The following is a 16,988-nucleotide window of genomic DNA, read 5'->3' on the forward strand; positions in this document are numbered from 1 at the left end:
ATTCTTTTTGTTGCAATGGTAAACGGGAGTGTTTTCTTAATTTCACTTTAAGATTTTTCATCATTAGTATATAGGAATGCAAGAGATTTCTGTGCATTAATTTTGTATCCTGCTACTTTACCAGATTCATTGATTAGCTCTAGTAGTTTTCTGGTAGCATCTTTAAGATTCTCTATATATAGTATCATGTCAACTGCAAACGGTGACAGCTTTACTTATTCTTTTCCGATTTGGATTCCTTTTATTTCTTTTTCTTCTCTGATTGCTGTGGCTAACACTTCCAAAACTATGTTGAATATTAGTGGTGAGAGTGGGCAACCTTGTCTTGTTCCTGATCTTAGTGGAAATAGTTTCAGTTTTTCACCATTGAGGACAGTGTTGGCTGTGGGTTTGTCATATATGGCCTTTATTATGTTGAGGAAAGTTCCCTCTATGCCTACTTTCTGCAGGGCTTTTATCATAAATGGGTGTTGAATTTTCTCGAAAGCTTTCTCTGCATCTATTGAGATGATCATATGGTTTTTCTCCTTCAATTTGTTAGTATGATGTATCACGTTGATTGATTTGCATATATTGAAGAATCCTTGCATTCCTGGAATAAACCCCACTTGATCATGGTGTATAATCCTTTTAATGTGCTGTTGGATTCTGTTTGCTAGTATTTTGTTGAGGATTTTTGCATCTATGTTCATCAGTGATATTGGCCTGTAGTTTTCTTTCTTTGTGACATCTTTGTCTGGTTTTGGTATCAGGGTGATGGTGGCCTCGTAGAATGAGTTTGGGAGTGTTCCTCCCTCTGCAATATTTTGGAAGAGTTTGAGAAGGATAGGTGTTAGCTCTTCTCTAAATGTTTGATAGAATTCACCTGTGAAGCCATCTGGTCCTGGGCTTTTGTTTGTTGGAAGGTTTTTAATCACAGTTTCAATTTCAGTGTTTGTGATTGGTCTGTTCATATTTTCTATTTCTTCCTGGTTCAGTCTCGGCAGGTTGTGCATTTCTAAGAATCTGTCCATTTCTTCCAGGTTGTCCATTTTATTGGCATAGAGTTGCTTGTAGTAATGTCTCATGATCGTTTGTATTTCTGCAGTGTCAGTGGTTACTTCTCCTTTTTCATTTCTAATTCTGTTGATTTGAGTCTTCTCCCTTTTTCTCTTGATGAGTCTGGCTAATGGTTTATCAATTTTGTTTATCTTCTCAAAGAACCAGCTTTTAGTTTCATTGATTTTTGCTATTGTTTCCTTCATTTCTTTTTCATTTATTTCTGATCTGATCTTTATGATTTCTTTCCTTCTGCTAGCTTTGGGGTTTTTTTGTTTTTCTTTCTCTAATTGCTTTAGGTGCAAGGTTAGGTTGTTTATTCGAGATGTTTCCTGTTTCTTGATGTAGGCTTGTATTGCTATAAACTTCCCTCTTAGAACTGCTTTTGCTGCATCCCATAGGTTTTGGGTCATCGTGTCTCCATTGTCATTTGTTTCTAGGTATTTTTTGATTTCCCCTTTGATTTCTTCAGTGATCACTTCGTTATTAAGTAGTGTATTGTGTAGCCTCCATGTGTTTGTATTTTTTACAGATCTTTTCCTGTAATTGATATCTAGTCTCATAGCGTTGTGGTCGGAAAAGATACTTGATACGATTTCAATTTTCTTAAATTTACCGAGGCTTGATTTGTGATGCAAGATATGATTTATCCTGGAGAATGTTCCATGAACACTTGAGAAAAATGTGTATTCTGCTGTTTTTGGGTGGAATGTCCTATAAATATCAATTACGTCCATCTTGTTTAATGTATCATTTAAAGCTTGTGTTTGCTTATTTATTTTCATTTTGGATGATCTGTCCATTGGTGAAAGTGGGGTGTTAAAGTCCCCTACTATGATGGTGTTACTGTCAATTTCCCCTTTTATGGCTGTTAGTATTTGCCTTATGTGTGAGGTGCTCCTATGTTGGGTGCATAAATATTTACAATTCTTGTATCTTCTTCTTGGATTGATCCCTTGATCATTATGTAATATCCTTCTTTATCTCTTATAATAGTCTTTATTTTAAAGTCTGTTTTGTCTGATATGAGAATTGCTACTCCAGCTTTCTTTGATTTCCATTTTCATGGAATATCTTTTTCCATCCCCTCACTTTCAGTCTGTATGTGTCCCTAGGTCTGAGATGGGTCTCTTGTAGACAGCATATATATGGGTCTTATTTTTGTATCCATTCAGCCAGTCTTTGTCTTTTGGTTGGAGCATTTAATCCATTTTCATTTAAGGTAATTATCGGTATGTATGTTCCTATTACCATTTTCTTAATTGTTTTGGGTTTGTTATTTTAGGTGTTTTCCTTCTCTTGTTTTTCTTGCCTAGAGAAGTTCCTTTACCATTTGTTATAAAGCTGGTTTGGTGGTGCTGAACTGTCTCAGCTTTTGCTTGTCTGTAAAGGTTTTAATTTCTCCATCAAATCTGAATGAGATCCTTGCTGGGTAGAGTAACCTTGGTTGTAGGGTTTTCTCCTTCATCACTTTAAGTATATCCTGCCACTCCCTTCTGGCTTGCAGAGTTTCTGCTGAAAGATCAGCTGTTAACCTTATGGGGATTCCCTTGTGGGTTATTTGTTGTTTTTCCCTTGCTGCTTTTAATATGTTTTCTTTATATTTAATTTTTGATAGTTTGATTAATATGTGTCTTGGTGTGTTTGTCCTTGGATTTATCCTGTATGGGACTCTCTGTGCTTCCAGGACTTGATTAACTATTTCCTTTCCCATATTAGGGAAGTTTTCAACTATAATCTCTTCAAATATTTTCTCAGTCCCTTTCTTTTTCTCTTCTTCTTCTGGGACCCCTATAATTCGAATGTTGGTGTGTTTAATGTTGTCCCAGAGGTCTCTGAGACTGTCCTCAGTTCTTTTCATTCTTTTTTCTTTATTCTGCTCTGCAGTAGTTATTTCCACTATTTTATCTTCCAGGTCACTTATCTGTTCTTCTGCCTCAGTTATTCTGCTATTGATCCCGTCTAGAGTATTTTTAACTTCATTTATTGTGTTTTTCATCCTTGTTTGGTTCCTCTTTAGTTCTTCTATGTCCTTGTTAAATGTTTCTTGCATTTTGTCTGTTCTATTTCCAAGATTTTGGATCATCTTTACTATCATTATTCTGAATTCTTTTTCAGGTAGACTGCCTATTTCCTCTTCATTTGTTAGGTCTGGTGTGTTTTGACCCTGCTCCTTCACCTGCTTGCGTTTTTTTGTCTTCTCATTTTGCTTATCTTTCTGTGTTTGGGGTCTCCTTTTCACAGGCTGCAGGTTCGTAGTTCCCGTTGTTTTTGGTATCTGTCCCCAGTGGCTAAGGTTGGTTCAGTGGGTTGTGTAGGCTTCCTGGTGAAGGGAACTAGTGCCTGTGTTCTGGTGGATGAGGCTGGATCTTGTCTTTCTGGTGGGCAGGTCCACGTCTGGTGGTGTATTTTGGGGTGTCTGTGGCCTTATTATGATTTTAGGCAGCCTCTCTGCTAATGGATGGGTCTGTGTTCCTGTCTTGCTAGTTGTTTGGCATAGGGTGTCCAGCACTGTAGCTTGCTGGTCGTTGAGTGAAGCTGGGTCTTGATGTTGAGATGGAGATCTCTGGGAGATTTTCGCCATTTGATATTACGTGGAGCTGGGAGGTCTCTTGTGGACCAGTGTCCTGAAGTTGGCTCTCCCACCTCAGAGGCACAGCCCTGATGCCTGGCTGGAGCACCAAGAGCCTTTCATCCACACGGCCAAGTACGTGGGGATTTTCTTGCCTTTTGGGAGGCAAGAAAACGTCTTCTGCCAGCGTTCAGTGGGTGTTCTGTAGGAGCAGTTCCACGTGTGGATGTATTACTACTGTATCTGTGGGAAGGAGGGTGATCTCCGCGTCTTACTCTTCCGCCATCTTGCCCAGAACCCCCATGTGTCTTTGAATTACGGTTTTCTCTGGGTATATGCCCAGTAGTGGGATTGCTGGGTCATATGGTAATTCTATTTTTAGTTTTTTAAGGAACCTCCATATTGTTCTCCATAGTGGCTGTATCAATTTACATTCCCACCAACAGTGCAAGAGGGTTCCCTTTTCTCCACACCCTCTCCAGCATTTGTTGTTTGTAGATTTTCTGAAGCTGCCCATTCTAACTGGTGTGAGGTGATACCTCATTGTAGTTTTGATTTGCATTTCTCTAATAATTAGTGATGTTGAGCATCTTTTCATGTGCTTCATGGCCATCTGTATGTCTTCTTTGGAGAAATGTCTCTTTAGGTCTTCTGCCCATTTTTGGATTGGGTTGTTTGTTTTTTTAATATTGAGCTGCATGAACTCATTATATATTTTGGAGATTAATCCTTTTTCCGTTGATTCATTTGCAAATATTTTCTCCCATTCTGAGGGTTGTCTTTTCGTCTTGTTTATGGTTTCCTTTGCTGTGCAAAAGCTTTGAAGTTTCATTAGGTCCCATTTGTTTATTTGTGTTTTTATTTCCATGACTCTAGGAGGTGGATCAAAAAAGATCTTGCTATGATTTATGTCAAAGAGTGTTCTTCCTACGTTTTCCTCTAAGAGTTTTATAGTGTCCAGTCTTACATTTAGGTCTCTAATCCATTTTGAGTTTATTTTTGTGTATGGTGTTAGGGAGTATTCTAATTTCCTTCTTTTACATGTAGCTGTCCAGTTTTCCCAGCACCACTTATTGAAGAGACTGTCTTTTCTCCATTGTATATCTTTGCCTCCTTTGTCATAGATTAGTTGACCATAGGTGCGTGGGTTTATCTCTGGGCTTACTGTGCTGTTCCATTGATCTATTTTTCTGTTTTTGTGCCAGTACCATATTGTCTTGATTACTGTAGCTTTGTAGTATAGTCTGAAGTCAGGGAGTCTGATTCCTCCACTCCGTTTTTTTCCCTCAAGACTGCTTTGGCTATTCGGGGTCTTTGTGTCTCCATACAAATTTTAAGATGATTTGTTCTAGTTCTGTAAAAAATGCCATTGGTAATTTGATAGGGATTGCATTGAATCTGTAGATTGCTTTGGGTAGTATAGTCATTTTCACAATGTTGATTCTTCCAATCCAAGAACATGGTATATCTCTCCATCTGTTGGTATCATCTTTAATTTCTTTCATCAGTGTCTTATAGTTTTCTGCATACAGGTCTTTTGTCTCCCTAGGTAGGTTTATTCCTAGGTATTTTATTCTTTTTGTTGCAATGGTAAATGGGAGTGTTTCCATAATTTCTCTTTCAGATTTTTCATCATTAGTGTATTGGAATGCAAGAGATTTCTGTGCATTCATTTTGTATCCTGCAACTTTACCAAATTCATTAATTAGCTCTAGCAGTTTTCTGGTGGCAGTTTTAGGATTCTCTATGTATAGTATCATGTCATCTGCAAACAGTGACAGTTTAACTTCTTCTTTTCCAATTTGTATTCCTTTTATTTCTTTTTCTTCTCTGATTGCCGTGGCTAGGACTTCCAGAACTATGTTGAATAATAGTGGTGAGAGTGGACATCCTTGTCTCGTTCCTGATCTTAGAGGAAATGCTTTCAGTTTTTCACCATTGAGAATGATGTTTGCTATGGGTTTGTCATGTATGGCTTTTATTATGTTGAGGTAGGTTCCCTCTATGCCCACTTTCTGGAGAGTTTTTATCATAAATGGCTGTTGAATTTTGTCAAAAGCTTTTTCTGCATCTATTAAGATGATCATATGGTTTTTATTCTTCAATATGTTAATATGGTGTATCACATTGCTTGATTTGCGTATATTGAAGAATCCTTGCATCCCTGGCATAAATCCCACTTGATCGTGGTGTATGATCCTTTTAATGTGTTGTTGGATTCTGTTTGCTAGTATTTTGTTGAGGATTTTTGCATCTATATTCATCAGTGATACTGGTCTGTAATTTTCATTTTTTGTAGTGTCTTTGTCTGGTTTTGGTATCAGGGTGATGGTGGCCTCATAGAATGAGTTTGGGAATGTTCCTTCCTCTTCAAGTTTTTGGAAGAGTTTGAGAAGGATGGGTGTTAGCTCTTCTCTAAATGTTTGATAGAATTCACCTGTGAAGCCATCTGGTCCTGGACTTTTGTTTGTTGGAAGATTTTTAATCACAGTTTCAATTTCATTACTTGTGATTGGTCTGTTCATATTTTCTGTTTCTTCCTGGTTCAGTCTTGGAAGGTTATACCTTTCTAAGAATTTGTCCATTTCTTCCAGGTTGTCCATTTTATTGGCATAGAGTTGCTTGTCGTAGTCTCTTAGGATGCTTTGTATTTCTGTGGTGTCTGTTGTAACTTCTCCTTTTTCATTTCTGATTTTATTGATTTGAGTCCTCTCCCTCTTTTTCTTGATGAGTCTGGCTAATGGCTTATCAATTTTGTTTATCTTCTCAAAGAACCAGCTTTTAATTTTATTGATCTTTGGTATTGTTTTCTTTGTTTCTGTTTCATTTATTTCTGCTCTGATATTTATGATTTCTTTCCTTCTGCTAACTTTGGGTTTTGTTTGTTCTTCTTTCTCTAGTTCCTTTAGGTGTAAGGTTAGATTGTTTACTTGAGATTTTTCTTGCTTCCTTAGGTAAGCTTGTATAGCTATAAACTTCCCTCTTAGAACTGCTTTTGCTGCATCCCATAGGTTTTGGGTCGTCATGCTTTCATTGTCATTTGTCTCTAGGTATTTTTTGATTTCCTCTTTGATTTCTTCAGTGATCTCTTGGTTATTTAGTAACGTATTGTTTAGCCTCCATGTGTTTGTGTTTTTTACGTTTTCTTCCCTGTAATTCATTTCTAATCTCATAGCGTTGTGGTCAGAAAAGATGTTTGATATGATTTCAATTTTCTTAAATTTACTGAGGCTTGATTTGTGACCCAAGATGTGATCTATCCTGTAGAATGTTCCGTGCGCACTTGAGAAGAACGTGTAATCTGCTGTTTTTGGATGGAATGTCCTATAAATATCAATTAGATCTGTCTCGTCTATTGTGTCATTTAAAGCTTCTGTTTCCTTGTTTATTTTCATTTTGGATGATCTGTCCATTGGTGTAAGTGAGGTGTTAATGTCCCCCCCTATTATTGTGTTACTGTCGATTTCCTCTTTTATAGCTGTTAGCAGTTGCCTTATGTATTGAGGTGCTCCTATGTTGGGTGCATATATATTTATAATTGTTATATCTTCTTCTTGGATTGATCCCTTGATCATTATGTAGTGTCCTTCCTTGTGTCTTGTAACATTCTTTATTTTAAAGTCTATTTTATCTGATATGAGTATAGCTACTCCAGCTTTCTTTTGATTTCCATTTGCATGGAATATCTTTTTCCATCCCCTCACTTTCAGTCTGTATGTGTCCCTAGGTCTAAAGTGTGTCTCTTGTAGACAGCATATATATGGGTCTTGTTTTTATATCCATTCAGCAAGCCTGTGTCTTTTGGTTGGAGCATTTAATCCTTTCACGTTTAAGGTAATTATCGATTTGTATGTTCCTATGACCATTTTCTTAATTGTTTTGGGTTTGTTTTTGTAGGTCCTTTTCTTCTCTTGTGTTTCCCACTTAGAGAAGTTCCTTTAGCATTTGTTGTAGAGCTGGTTTGGTGATGCTGAGTTCTCTTAGCTTTTGCTTGTCTGTAAAGCTTTTTGTTTCTCTATCAAATCTAAATGAGATCCTTGCCGGGTAGAGTAATCTTGGTTGTCGGTTCTTCCCTTACATCACTTTAAGTATATCATGCCACTCCCTCTGGCTTGTAGAGTTTCTGCTGAGAAATCAGCTTTTAACCTTATGGGAGTTCCCTTGTATGGTATTTGTCATTTTTCCCTTGCTGCTTTCAATAATTTTTCTTTGTCTTTAATTTTTGCCACTTTAGTTACTATGTGTCTCGGCGTGTTTCTCCTTGGGTTTATCCTGTATGGGACTCTCTGCACTTCCTGGACTTGGGTGGCTATTTCCTTTCCCATGTTAGGAAAGTTTTCGACTATAATCTCTTCAAATATTTTCTCTGGTCCTTTCTCTCTCTCTTCTCCTTCTGGGACCCCTATAATGCGAATGTTGTTGCGTTTAATGTTGTCCCAGAGGTTCTTAGGCTGTCTTCATTTCTTTTCATTCTTTTTTCTTTAGTCTGTTCCGCAGCAGTGAATTCCACCATTCTGTCTTCCAGGTCACTTATCCGTTCTTCTGCCTCAGTTATTCTGCTATTGATTCCTTCTAGTGTAGTTTTCATTTCAGTTATTGTATTGTTCATCTCTGTTTGTTTGTTCTTTAATTCTTCTAGGTCTTTGTTAATCATTTGTTGCATCTTCTCAATCTTTGCCTACATTCTTATTCCGAGGTCCTGGATCATCTTCACTATCATTATTCTGAATTCTTTTTCTGGAAGGTTGCCTATCTCCACTTCATTTAGTTGTTTTTCTGGGGTTTTTTCTTGTTCCTTCATCTGGTATATAGCCCTCTGCCTTTTCATCTTGTCTATCTTTCTGTAAATGTGGTTTTTGTTCCACAGGGTGCAGGATTGTAGTTCTTTTTGCTTCTGCTGTCTGCCCTCTGGTGGTTGAGGCTATCTAAGAGGCTTGATGGGAGGCTCTGTTGGTGGGTAGAGCTAACTGTTGCTGTGGTGGTCAGAGCTCCGTAAAACTTTAATCCACTTGACTGTTGATGGGTGGGGCTGGGTTCCCTCCCTGTTGGTTGTTTGGCCTGAGGCAACCCAACACTGGAGCCTACCTGTGCTCTTTGGTGGGGTTAATGGCAGACTCTGGGAGGGCTCACGCCAAGGAGTACTTCCCAGAACCTCCACTGCCAGTGTCCTTGTCCCCTCGGTGAAACAGAGCCAGCCCCCGCCTCTGCAGGAGACCCTCCAACACTAGCAGGTAGGTCTGGTTCAGTCTCCCCCAGGGTCACTGCTCCTTCCCCCGGGTCCTGATGCGCACAGTATTCCGTGTGTGCCCTCCAAGAGTGGGGTCTTTGTTTCCCCCAGTCCTGTCGAAGTCCTGCAATCAATTCCCACTAGGCTTCAAAGTCTGATTCTCTATGAATTCCTCCTCCCGTTGCCGGACCCCCAGGTTGGGAAGCCTGACGTGGGGCTCAGAACCTTCACTCCAGTGGGTGGACTTCTGTGGTATAAGTGTTCACCAGTCTGTGAGTCACCCTCCCAGCAGTTATGGGATATGATTTTACTCTGATTGTGCCCCTCCTACCGTCTCACTGTGGCTTCTCCTCTGTCCTTGGACGTGGGGTATCCTCCTTGGTGAAGTCCATTGTCTTCCTGTCGATGATTGTCCAGCAGCCAGTTGTGATTCTGGTGTTCTCGCAAGAGGGAGTGAGAGCACATCCTTCTACTCTGCCATCTTGGTTAATCTCCCCAATGGTTATGTTATTTTTTAAATAGACTTTATTAGTTAGAGATGTATACTGACATATTTATGGGTAAAATGTTATAAGGGATTTGCTTTACAACATTTCAGAAAAAAGAGTGGTGGGTGGGTGGGCGGATAGGGTATAGATGGAACCATATTGATAAAACATTGTTGAAACTAAGTGGTGGATAAGGGGGTCTATTATTCTCTTCTTTCTACTTTTTGTTTATGTTTGAAATTTTCCATATTGAAAAGTTTAAAAAGACTAAATATAAACTTAACATAGAGTTATTGCAGAAAACTGAAAAATGGACAAAGGCTAACAGGAAAAAAAGAATATAATCCCACAAGCCAGACATATCTGCTGTTAACATTTATATCCTTCTGGTCTTTTTACCATGTATAAATGTGTACATACACATTAATTTAAAAAAAAAAAGAATGTTGAGGTCATTCAGTATCTAAATTTTCTAACTGACAGGTATGTTAACCTTTCAGTGTATCATGAATAATAATAGTCCTCATCATCATTTTGGTGGTTCCTTAGCATCTCAGTATACAGACGAATTACAATTTATTTAGTTGTTTCACTGTTGCTGGGCTTTTAGGCGGTTTCTTATTTTTCACCACCTTGAACATGAGTATCCTTACGGGTAAATGATTGTTCATATCCATATACAGATCTTTAGCCCTCGTTCCTAGAAGTGGAATTGTTGGGTTGCAGGGTACGTACAGGGTACAATTGGATACAAATTTCAAGTGACCCTTCAGAAAGGTGGTACCATGTTGTACCTGCACCAGCAGCAAGTGGGAATGCCTGTTTTTCTGTACTTGCAAGGCCAGAAGACAGACTGGTGCAGAGCAGTAGTGAGTACACAGGAGTGATGAAGTGTAATTGCTGTACAGAGGCATCTCTGATACTTACATTGGGTGCATTATTGCCCAGTGTGGTGGGGAAGGGAGAGTTAGTTGCAGTGGGCATCAGCATGGACACATAGCTTATGTTGTATCAGTGAAGGGGCTGCGGGCTTACATAGCACCCCAGTGTCTCTGGTCCTTCAGGGGAATCCTTGATCTGGCCCAGAGCCCGTGGCTTCAGGTCAGTAGTGCATATTGTGCCGGTTACTCTCTCATTTCTACATTGTCATGTGTCTTGGGCAGTTTCCATAGATACTTGGGCTGTGTTCCTTAATCTATGTGTCTGTGTAGATAAGATCACCAGGAAGGCCTCCTCATGAATCATCTTTGAAGCCCAGCTTATCTTCCAACACTCTCAGCCTTGTTTCAGTACCTTTGGGTTTATCTTGGTGTTAACACTTTGATAATCAATCTTGTTTATTGCAAAATCTATATAGTGTTTAAAATTTGAGGCTTTCATAAAACGGTTGTTTAACATTTATCCGGGAACTACCAATTTATATTTATGTCAGTGTTCGTGTTCTGTATTCCATATGATTGCCTTGTTCTGTCCCATCAGCCAGTGGTATAGGCTGTCAGAGGACAGGATCCTGAAACTAGCTTTTGTGTAAGAGACCCTAACTTAATAGTGAGCTTTTCTTTAGAATCTTGGTTCAAGTATAGAGTTTAATGTAGTCAAACAGGTAAGACAGTTAATTCAGAGGCAAATCAACAAGGAACCTAGAAAATAGTAGCCAAAATATAGTATTAAAAATACAATAAAATGCTTCCCATGGTTCTTTTTAAGGAAATTAGGTCCTAATGAACACAGCTTTGAACTTAATTGTCTGTGTGTTATTTTGTAGTAATCAAGCTTTTATCCCTTTGACACATCCCTGAAGGGTGTCTGAAGTCGGTCATCAGAATCGTCAGACACAGCTTAGCTCCCATGGGTTTCCCATCTAGCGTGTGAACGTTTGTAAGAGTGAAAGAAATGATTATAAGCACACATGCCCCCAGGGTCATTTGTTATTACATCACACGACTGCCTCCTTTTGCAAAGCTTAAAACAAAATGTATAGGAGCCCCCAAATTAGAGAGCTATCACTCAGAGAAGAGTTTATTTTTGTAATCTTTTTTTGGGTGTACTTGATGATTTTTTTTTCTTTTTAAAAATGTAAATTTGGGACTTCCCTGGTGGCGCAGTGGTTAAGAATCCGCCTGCCAATGCAGGGGACACGGGTTCAAGCCCTGGTCTGGGATGATCCCACATGCTGCGGAGGAACTAAGCCCCTGCACCACAACCACTGAGCCTGTGCTCTAGAGCCCGCGAGCCACAACTGCTGAGCCCGTGCGCCACAACTGCTGAAGCCCGCGTGCCTAGAGCCCGTGCTCCGCAACAAGAGAAGCCACTGCAATGAGAAGCCCGTGCACCGCAAGGAAGAGTAGCCCCTGCTCAACGCAACTAGAGTAAAGCTCGCGCGCAGCAACGAAGACCCAATGCAGCCAAAAATAAATTAATTAATTTTTTAAAAAAATGTAAATTTGCCTTAAGTTCTCTTCCAGGGCTTGCCCTGAATCTTCCCCATTTACCCACTGTTTCGGAGCCCTCGCTGTGCACCTGGCTCGACTCTGCCCCATGTGCTAGGGAGGAAGGAACCTACTGTTCTGTGAGGGGCTGAGATGTATGAGGCCCATTTTCTGCTTAACTCCATTTACACCTCAAAATGATATCATGGTGTTACTAGTATCTGCGTTTTTAAGGAGGGGAAAAAAAGCAGATTTTGAAAAGTTCAGTAGCTTGACCGAGATCTCACAGGGAAGAAGTGGCAGCCGTAGCCTTGACGTCAGGAGCTGTACGTCCCTCTGGAGCAGAGATGTCTGGGGAGCAGCTGGGTACTGGTTGGATTGTGCGAATGTTGAATCTGAGTTTGTGTCAGCGTTTGGAGGAAGCCGGCAATGACAGGTTGCCTTTCAGTCATCGTTGTACCAGGGCCAGCCGTAATCAGCGGCACCTCCCCTTGCTCAGTAAAGCTGTATTTTGATTCTTTTTCAGTGTAAGAGAATGGAAATTGTAGGGTTCTAAAGAAATTTAAATGGACTAAAAAGGTTTGAGTGCCTTTTATTTCTCCCTATATTAGTTTCCTAACGCTGCTCTAACAAAGTACCAAAAACTAGGTGACTGAGAACAACAGAAATGTATTATCTTACAGTTCTGGAGGCTAGAAGTCTAAAATCAAGGTGCCAGCAGGCTTGGTTTCTCCCCAGGGCTCTGAGAGAGAATCTATTCATTGCCTCTCTCCTACCTTCTGCAGTCTTTGCTCTTCCTTGGCTTGTAGATGCATCACTCTGATCTCTGCCTTCATTTTCACATGGTGTTCTCGTGTGTGTGTGTGCGTCTGCTTCCAAATTTCCCCTTTTTATAAAGACACCAGTGATACTGGATTATGGCCTCATTTAAAATTCAACCCATTGTGCTGTCAGTAATCATAGTGCCAATATGGTCCTCCTGTGCTTGACCTGAAGACAGGATTGGATTCTCCATTGTCCAGATGCTCCAGGGCCTCGATGTTGCTTTCTTGATTTTGGGGTCATTTGACAGAACTACCCACAGCCAAGTCTCTGCCACCCGAGCAGGCTAGGGTGGGGAAAAAAAAGAGATTCTGAGCTTTTTATTACTTTATTACTTGGTGCAAAAATTATAAGCCCTTCGTGACATCCAGTATTGTTTTCCATTATTAGAGACATTGAGGGGTACTCTCCGTCTTATTCTTTTGTATCAGCAAAGCAAGAACACGAGCATGCGTTCTAAACAAAGAGCAGCTTTCAAGCAGGGAATTTGTGGTCTTCCAAGTTACCCCTTCTCTGGGAAGCATCCTTTGCTGGAGAACAATAGACATTAGTCACAGTCCGTTAATTCCCCCTCTTTCCCAGGAGGAGGAGATTGCGTCCACAGCACTGTTGGGGAGTTTCAGAGCCTATGTTAGAGTTTTCCATAAGGAGCTTCTGTAACACCAAAGGAGGCGTTCTAGGCGACCTCAAGAAGGGGGTCTCTTAGTTTATCCAGGCCTTCGCCCTCCCCACCCCCACCAAAGTATTACTTCCCTTGGGGCCAGGGAGTGAGTGGCAGGTCTGTGGGAAGAGCCATTCTCACTGCGCGTGTGTGTCGTGCAGACACCAGCTGGAGATGCCGGGACATTACTCTCATCTGGCAGCATTCTACGAGGACAAGAAGGGGGTGCTCCACGCCGGTCCGGGGAGCGGTGGCAGCCTGCCCCCTGTCTACTGGCTGCCTTCTATCCACCGATACATGTACCCCGAGATGAAGGTAGGTCAGCCAAACTCTTACACAGCCCGGGACTTAGGTCTGGGGACAGCAGTTGTTAATTATTGTTTTAATGAATAAGGAAATTGTGTCTTGGGCTGATGCCCGAAGTCTGCTTTTGATAGAATAGGATTGTAACCTAAGCATTTGATTCTTTTAAAACATAAGGCAAGTTATCTTAAACTAATATGCTTTCTAATACTTCTATAATCATGGTGCAAAGCCATATTGATAGGCCAGTTGTGGTGGACTCCAGTGGGGATGAGGTGGACTTGATTCTAGTGATTGCTTCAGGTAGTTTAAAGGCAGACATTTGAACTAAAGATGAAGAGTTTGAGCAGTTAAGATATTTCTTAGTTACAGTAGTTTGGGTATTCCTTTATTGTGTATTTTTTTCTGAAGTACTTTGTAAATACTAGAATATGTTTATTTACCATTAACAAAACACCCAGCCAAGTGTTAGGCGTTGGGAAGGTACAAAGATCACTCCTCCTCCTCCTCCTCCTTTTTCCCCCATCCCCCCTCCTCCATCGTCCTCTTCCTCCTTTCCATCTCCCGTCCCCTACAGGTGGTCGCAAGATACTTCAGTGGAAATTTCAGGCTCCCTGGTAGAGAAATTATGCCATGGGTTCTAGAGAACTCTGGGAAGGCATCTTGGAAGAGGAGTTGGTCCTTGAAGTATTTGGCTGGGGGAAAGTGAGGGAAGCTAGTTCCAGACTGAGGGAAGGCATGAGCAACAGTGGGGACCATGGTCCATCACTTTGTCAGCACCTTCTGTGAGTTAGACATTCTGCTGGCTATTTATCAGTACCTGTTGCAGCACTCTTTAAAGTGGATTTTTTTTTTTTTTTTTTTTACAGATAAACCAGTTGAGGTTTATAAAGGTTCAGTGACTTGGTTAAGGCCTTATAGCTAGTAGGAGATAAAGCCAGGATGTAAACACAGGCCTGATGCCAAGGCCAGTGCTCACTCCTTACCCCACTCCACTGCCTTTGTGAGGTCGTGGGCGTGGGAAAGCACAGGGCAAGTTCATGGGATGTGAGCAGAATAATTTGACTGGGACTGAATTTCAACGTCAGCTGGCCAGGAGAGAAAGGATTGGAACAATAGGTTGGAATCAGATTGTAGAGAATCTTAGATACTAGACCATGGAATTTGAACCTGAATAAGTACCAGTTAGGGTCTTGTTAGGAAAACACAAACTATGTCAGATATGTCAATACGGGGAATTGGTAATACAGGAATTGGAAAACCAAAGGCACAGAAAGGTAACAAGATAACCTAAACACTAGAAATACAGACAGTGGCTACCACCTTATATTAGTTTTATCTGTTGTTGCATCACAAATTGCCCCCAAATTAATGGTTTAAAACAGTACATATTTGTTTCTGAGTCAGGGATCCAGGCATGGCTTAGCTGGGTCCTCTGCTTCACGGTCTCTCATGAGATTGCAGTCAAGGTTGGGGTCTTATCTGAAGACTTAACTGGGGAAATATCCACTTCTGAGCTCACGTGGTTGTTGGGAGGATTGAGTTCCTTGAGGGCTGTTGGACTGAGCGCCTTGCAGACTATTTGTTGCCCCCAGTGGGTCTCCAACATGATGGCTTGCTTCATCAAAGCCAACAAGTGAAAAAGACTGTTAGCGAGATGCAAGTCATAATCCTTTGTACCTAACTGTGGAAATCAGAGCCCTGCAATGTTGCCGTATTCTGGTGGTTAAAAGCAAGTTACTCAAGAGGAAGAGGGGGTTGCATAAGGCCATAAACACCAATAGGTGGGGGACGTCCCTGGGGGTTTGGAGGCTGCCTGCCACGTGCTCCCGGGGCTGGAGTAACAAAGAGGGGAAAGTGACATTATCAAAACCGCAGGAGCTGGGGGAGGGGCCCTGCACAGCTGGCGCTCAGACCGCTGGCACTGTGCACCTGCAACGTGTTAAGAAATTTTAAGTATATAGTTCGGTGGATTTTTTACAAAGTGAGCACATACATAAAGAAAAATTTCAAATAAGCTTATAAAGTAGAGGTCAGATTTAAGACTGTTACAGAGGAAAAAAAAAAAAAACCTGGAAAGTGAGAGGAAGTCGCAGTCTCTCTGAGAGGCCCAACAATGGCTGGTAAATGTTCCCCCAGGGAAATGGGAAAGTGGGAGAGAGACAGAAATGGGGGGACTGAGCCCCAGGAGCAGATGAATTTCCTAGGGGGATACAGGTGAAAGGTGAGGGACGAAGCGTGAACCCCGAGGGGCCTGCCAACAATGGTGAAGGAACAGGAAGAGGAGAGCGTACCTGGCATGAAAGGGCAGAGGGAAAACAGAGGTGGGAACTGTGCAAGTCAAGAGAAGAAGCTACAAGGCCGCGAGAAGGGAAATGGCTTGGAGCGAAAGCAGGAGAAATGTCAGTGGCGCTGTGCAGCTGGACAGGAGAAGGGTCGAGGCGCAGCCTGTGGGGCCGCCTCTCTCCGAAGTGAGGAGGGCCCCTCGCCGGGCCCAGGAGGGGCTGCTTCTCGTACCTGCAGGCCTCCGCCCCCCCACCCCCCCATCGCGGCTCATGTCAGCCTGGCCTTTACGGGCTTGTGCACCCGCCTCTGCCGCCAGCCTGTAAACTGTGCCAGGGCAGGGCCTGGCCTTCTGTTCATTGTGGGAACCAGACTGCTTAGCTCAGGGCACAAAGCGAGCGCGTGGGAAATGCTTCTTGCCAGAAGGCACACACGTCCATGAATGAATGAATAAATAAGTACAGGCAGAATTGAGGACTGATGGTTTGCTCTAGAATTCTAGGGTCCAGGACACGTTTGGACAAAACCCTGCCAGGCCTTTGTGCAGGAGAAGCACACGTTTAGGGCGTGAAGATAAGCAGAGTGGGCGCTGAGAAGAACCTGAGGGGCTTTGGCTCTGTTCTGTCTGGTTGGCGGGTGGAGGCCGGCGGGGGCTGAGGTGGAACAGTCAGGAGGAGGGAGGGAAGCAGAGGATGCGAGGCTTTCACGAGAGTGTGATTGGAGGCAGTGAGCAGCCGTGGTCTCGCGCTGCCCCTCCTCCCGGAGAGTTGGGACGTGGTGGCAGAGGGCAGGCGGGGCCCCTCGGGGACAGCCCTTCCGCAGGCATGGGGCGGGGGTTGGCTGTGGTGCGGGGCGATGCCTTGGGTAGGGAAGCCCTCTCCCCGGTGGTCCGGAGGAGGCGGGCTGGCGGACCGCTGCGGCCACCCCGGGGCTCGGGTGGCGGTGCCCCAGAGGGCTGCCAGGTGTCACACCCAGCGCGCGGCCTTGGTGCCGGTGGCACCTGCCTCCAGAAGTGCTCTCACCTGCATCCCGAACGGCTGAAGAGCAGTATCACTTCTGATGCTTTAGCGTGAAGTGACCTTCCAGAAGGCTCACAAAGCACCTGGCTTGAAGCCTCATGTCTCGTCGGCGACAGTTGTTGCTGCTGCATGTGGCTTTTCCCACG

At 42.4% G+C, this 16,988-nt stretch overlaps 1 protein-coding gene across 5 annotated transcripts in view; it reads left to right on the forward strand.

The window, feature by feature from the left end:
* DENND11 (DENN domain containing 11) overlaps positions 1-16,988 on the forward strand; it is a 71,344-nt gene that overhangs the window by 43,745 nt on the left and 10,611 nt on the right. For all 5 annotated transcript variants that reach the window (XR_005021251.1, XM_036863776.1, XM_036863773.1 and 2 more), the window contains one exon: positions 13,399-13,552. Coding sequence is in view for 4 of the 5 variants with exons in the window: in XM_036863776.1 (XP_036719671.1) it covers positions 13,399-13,552 (154 nt within the window). In the remaining variant the exon portion in view is untranslated. The remainder of the gene's footprint in view (positions 1-13,398; positions 13,553-16,988) is intronic.

The sequence above is a fragment of the Balaenoptera musculus genome, chromosome 9 (assembly GCF_009873245.2).
Source record: "Balaenoptera musculus isolate JJ_BM4_2016_0621 chromosome 9, mBalMus1.pri.v3, whole genome shotgun sequence".
Classification (NCBI taxonomy): Eukaryota; Metazoa; Chordata; class Mammalia; order Artiodactyla; family Balaenopteridae; genus Balaenoptera; species Balaenoptera musculus.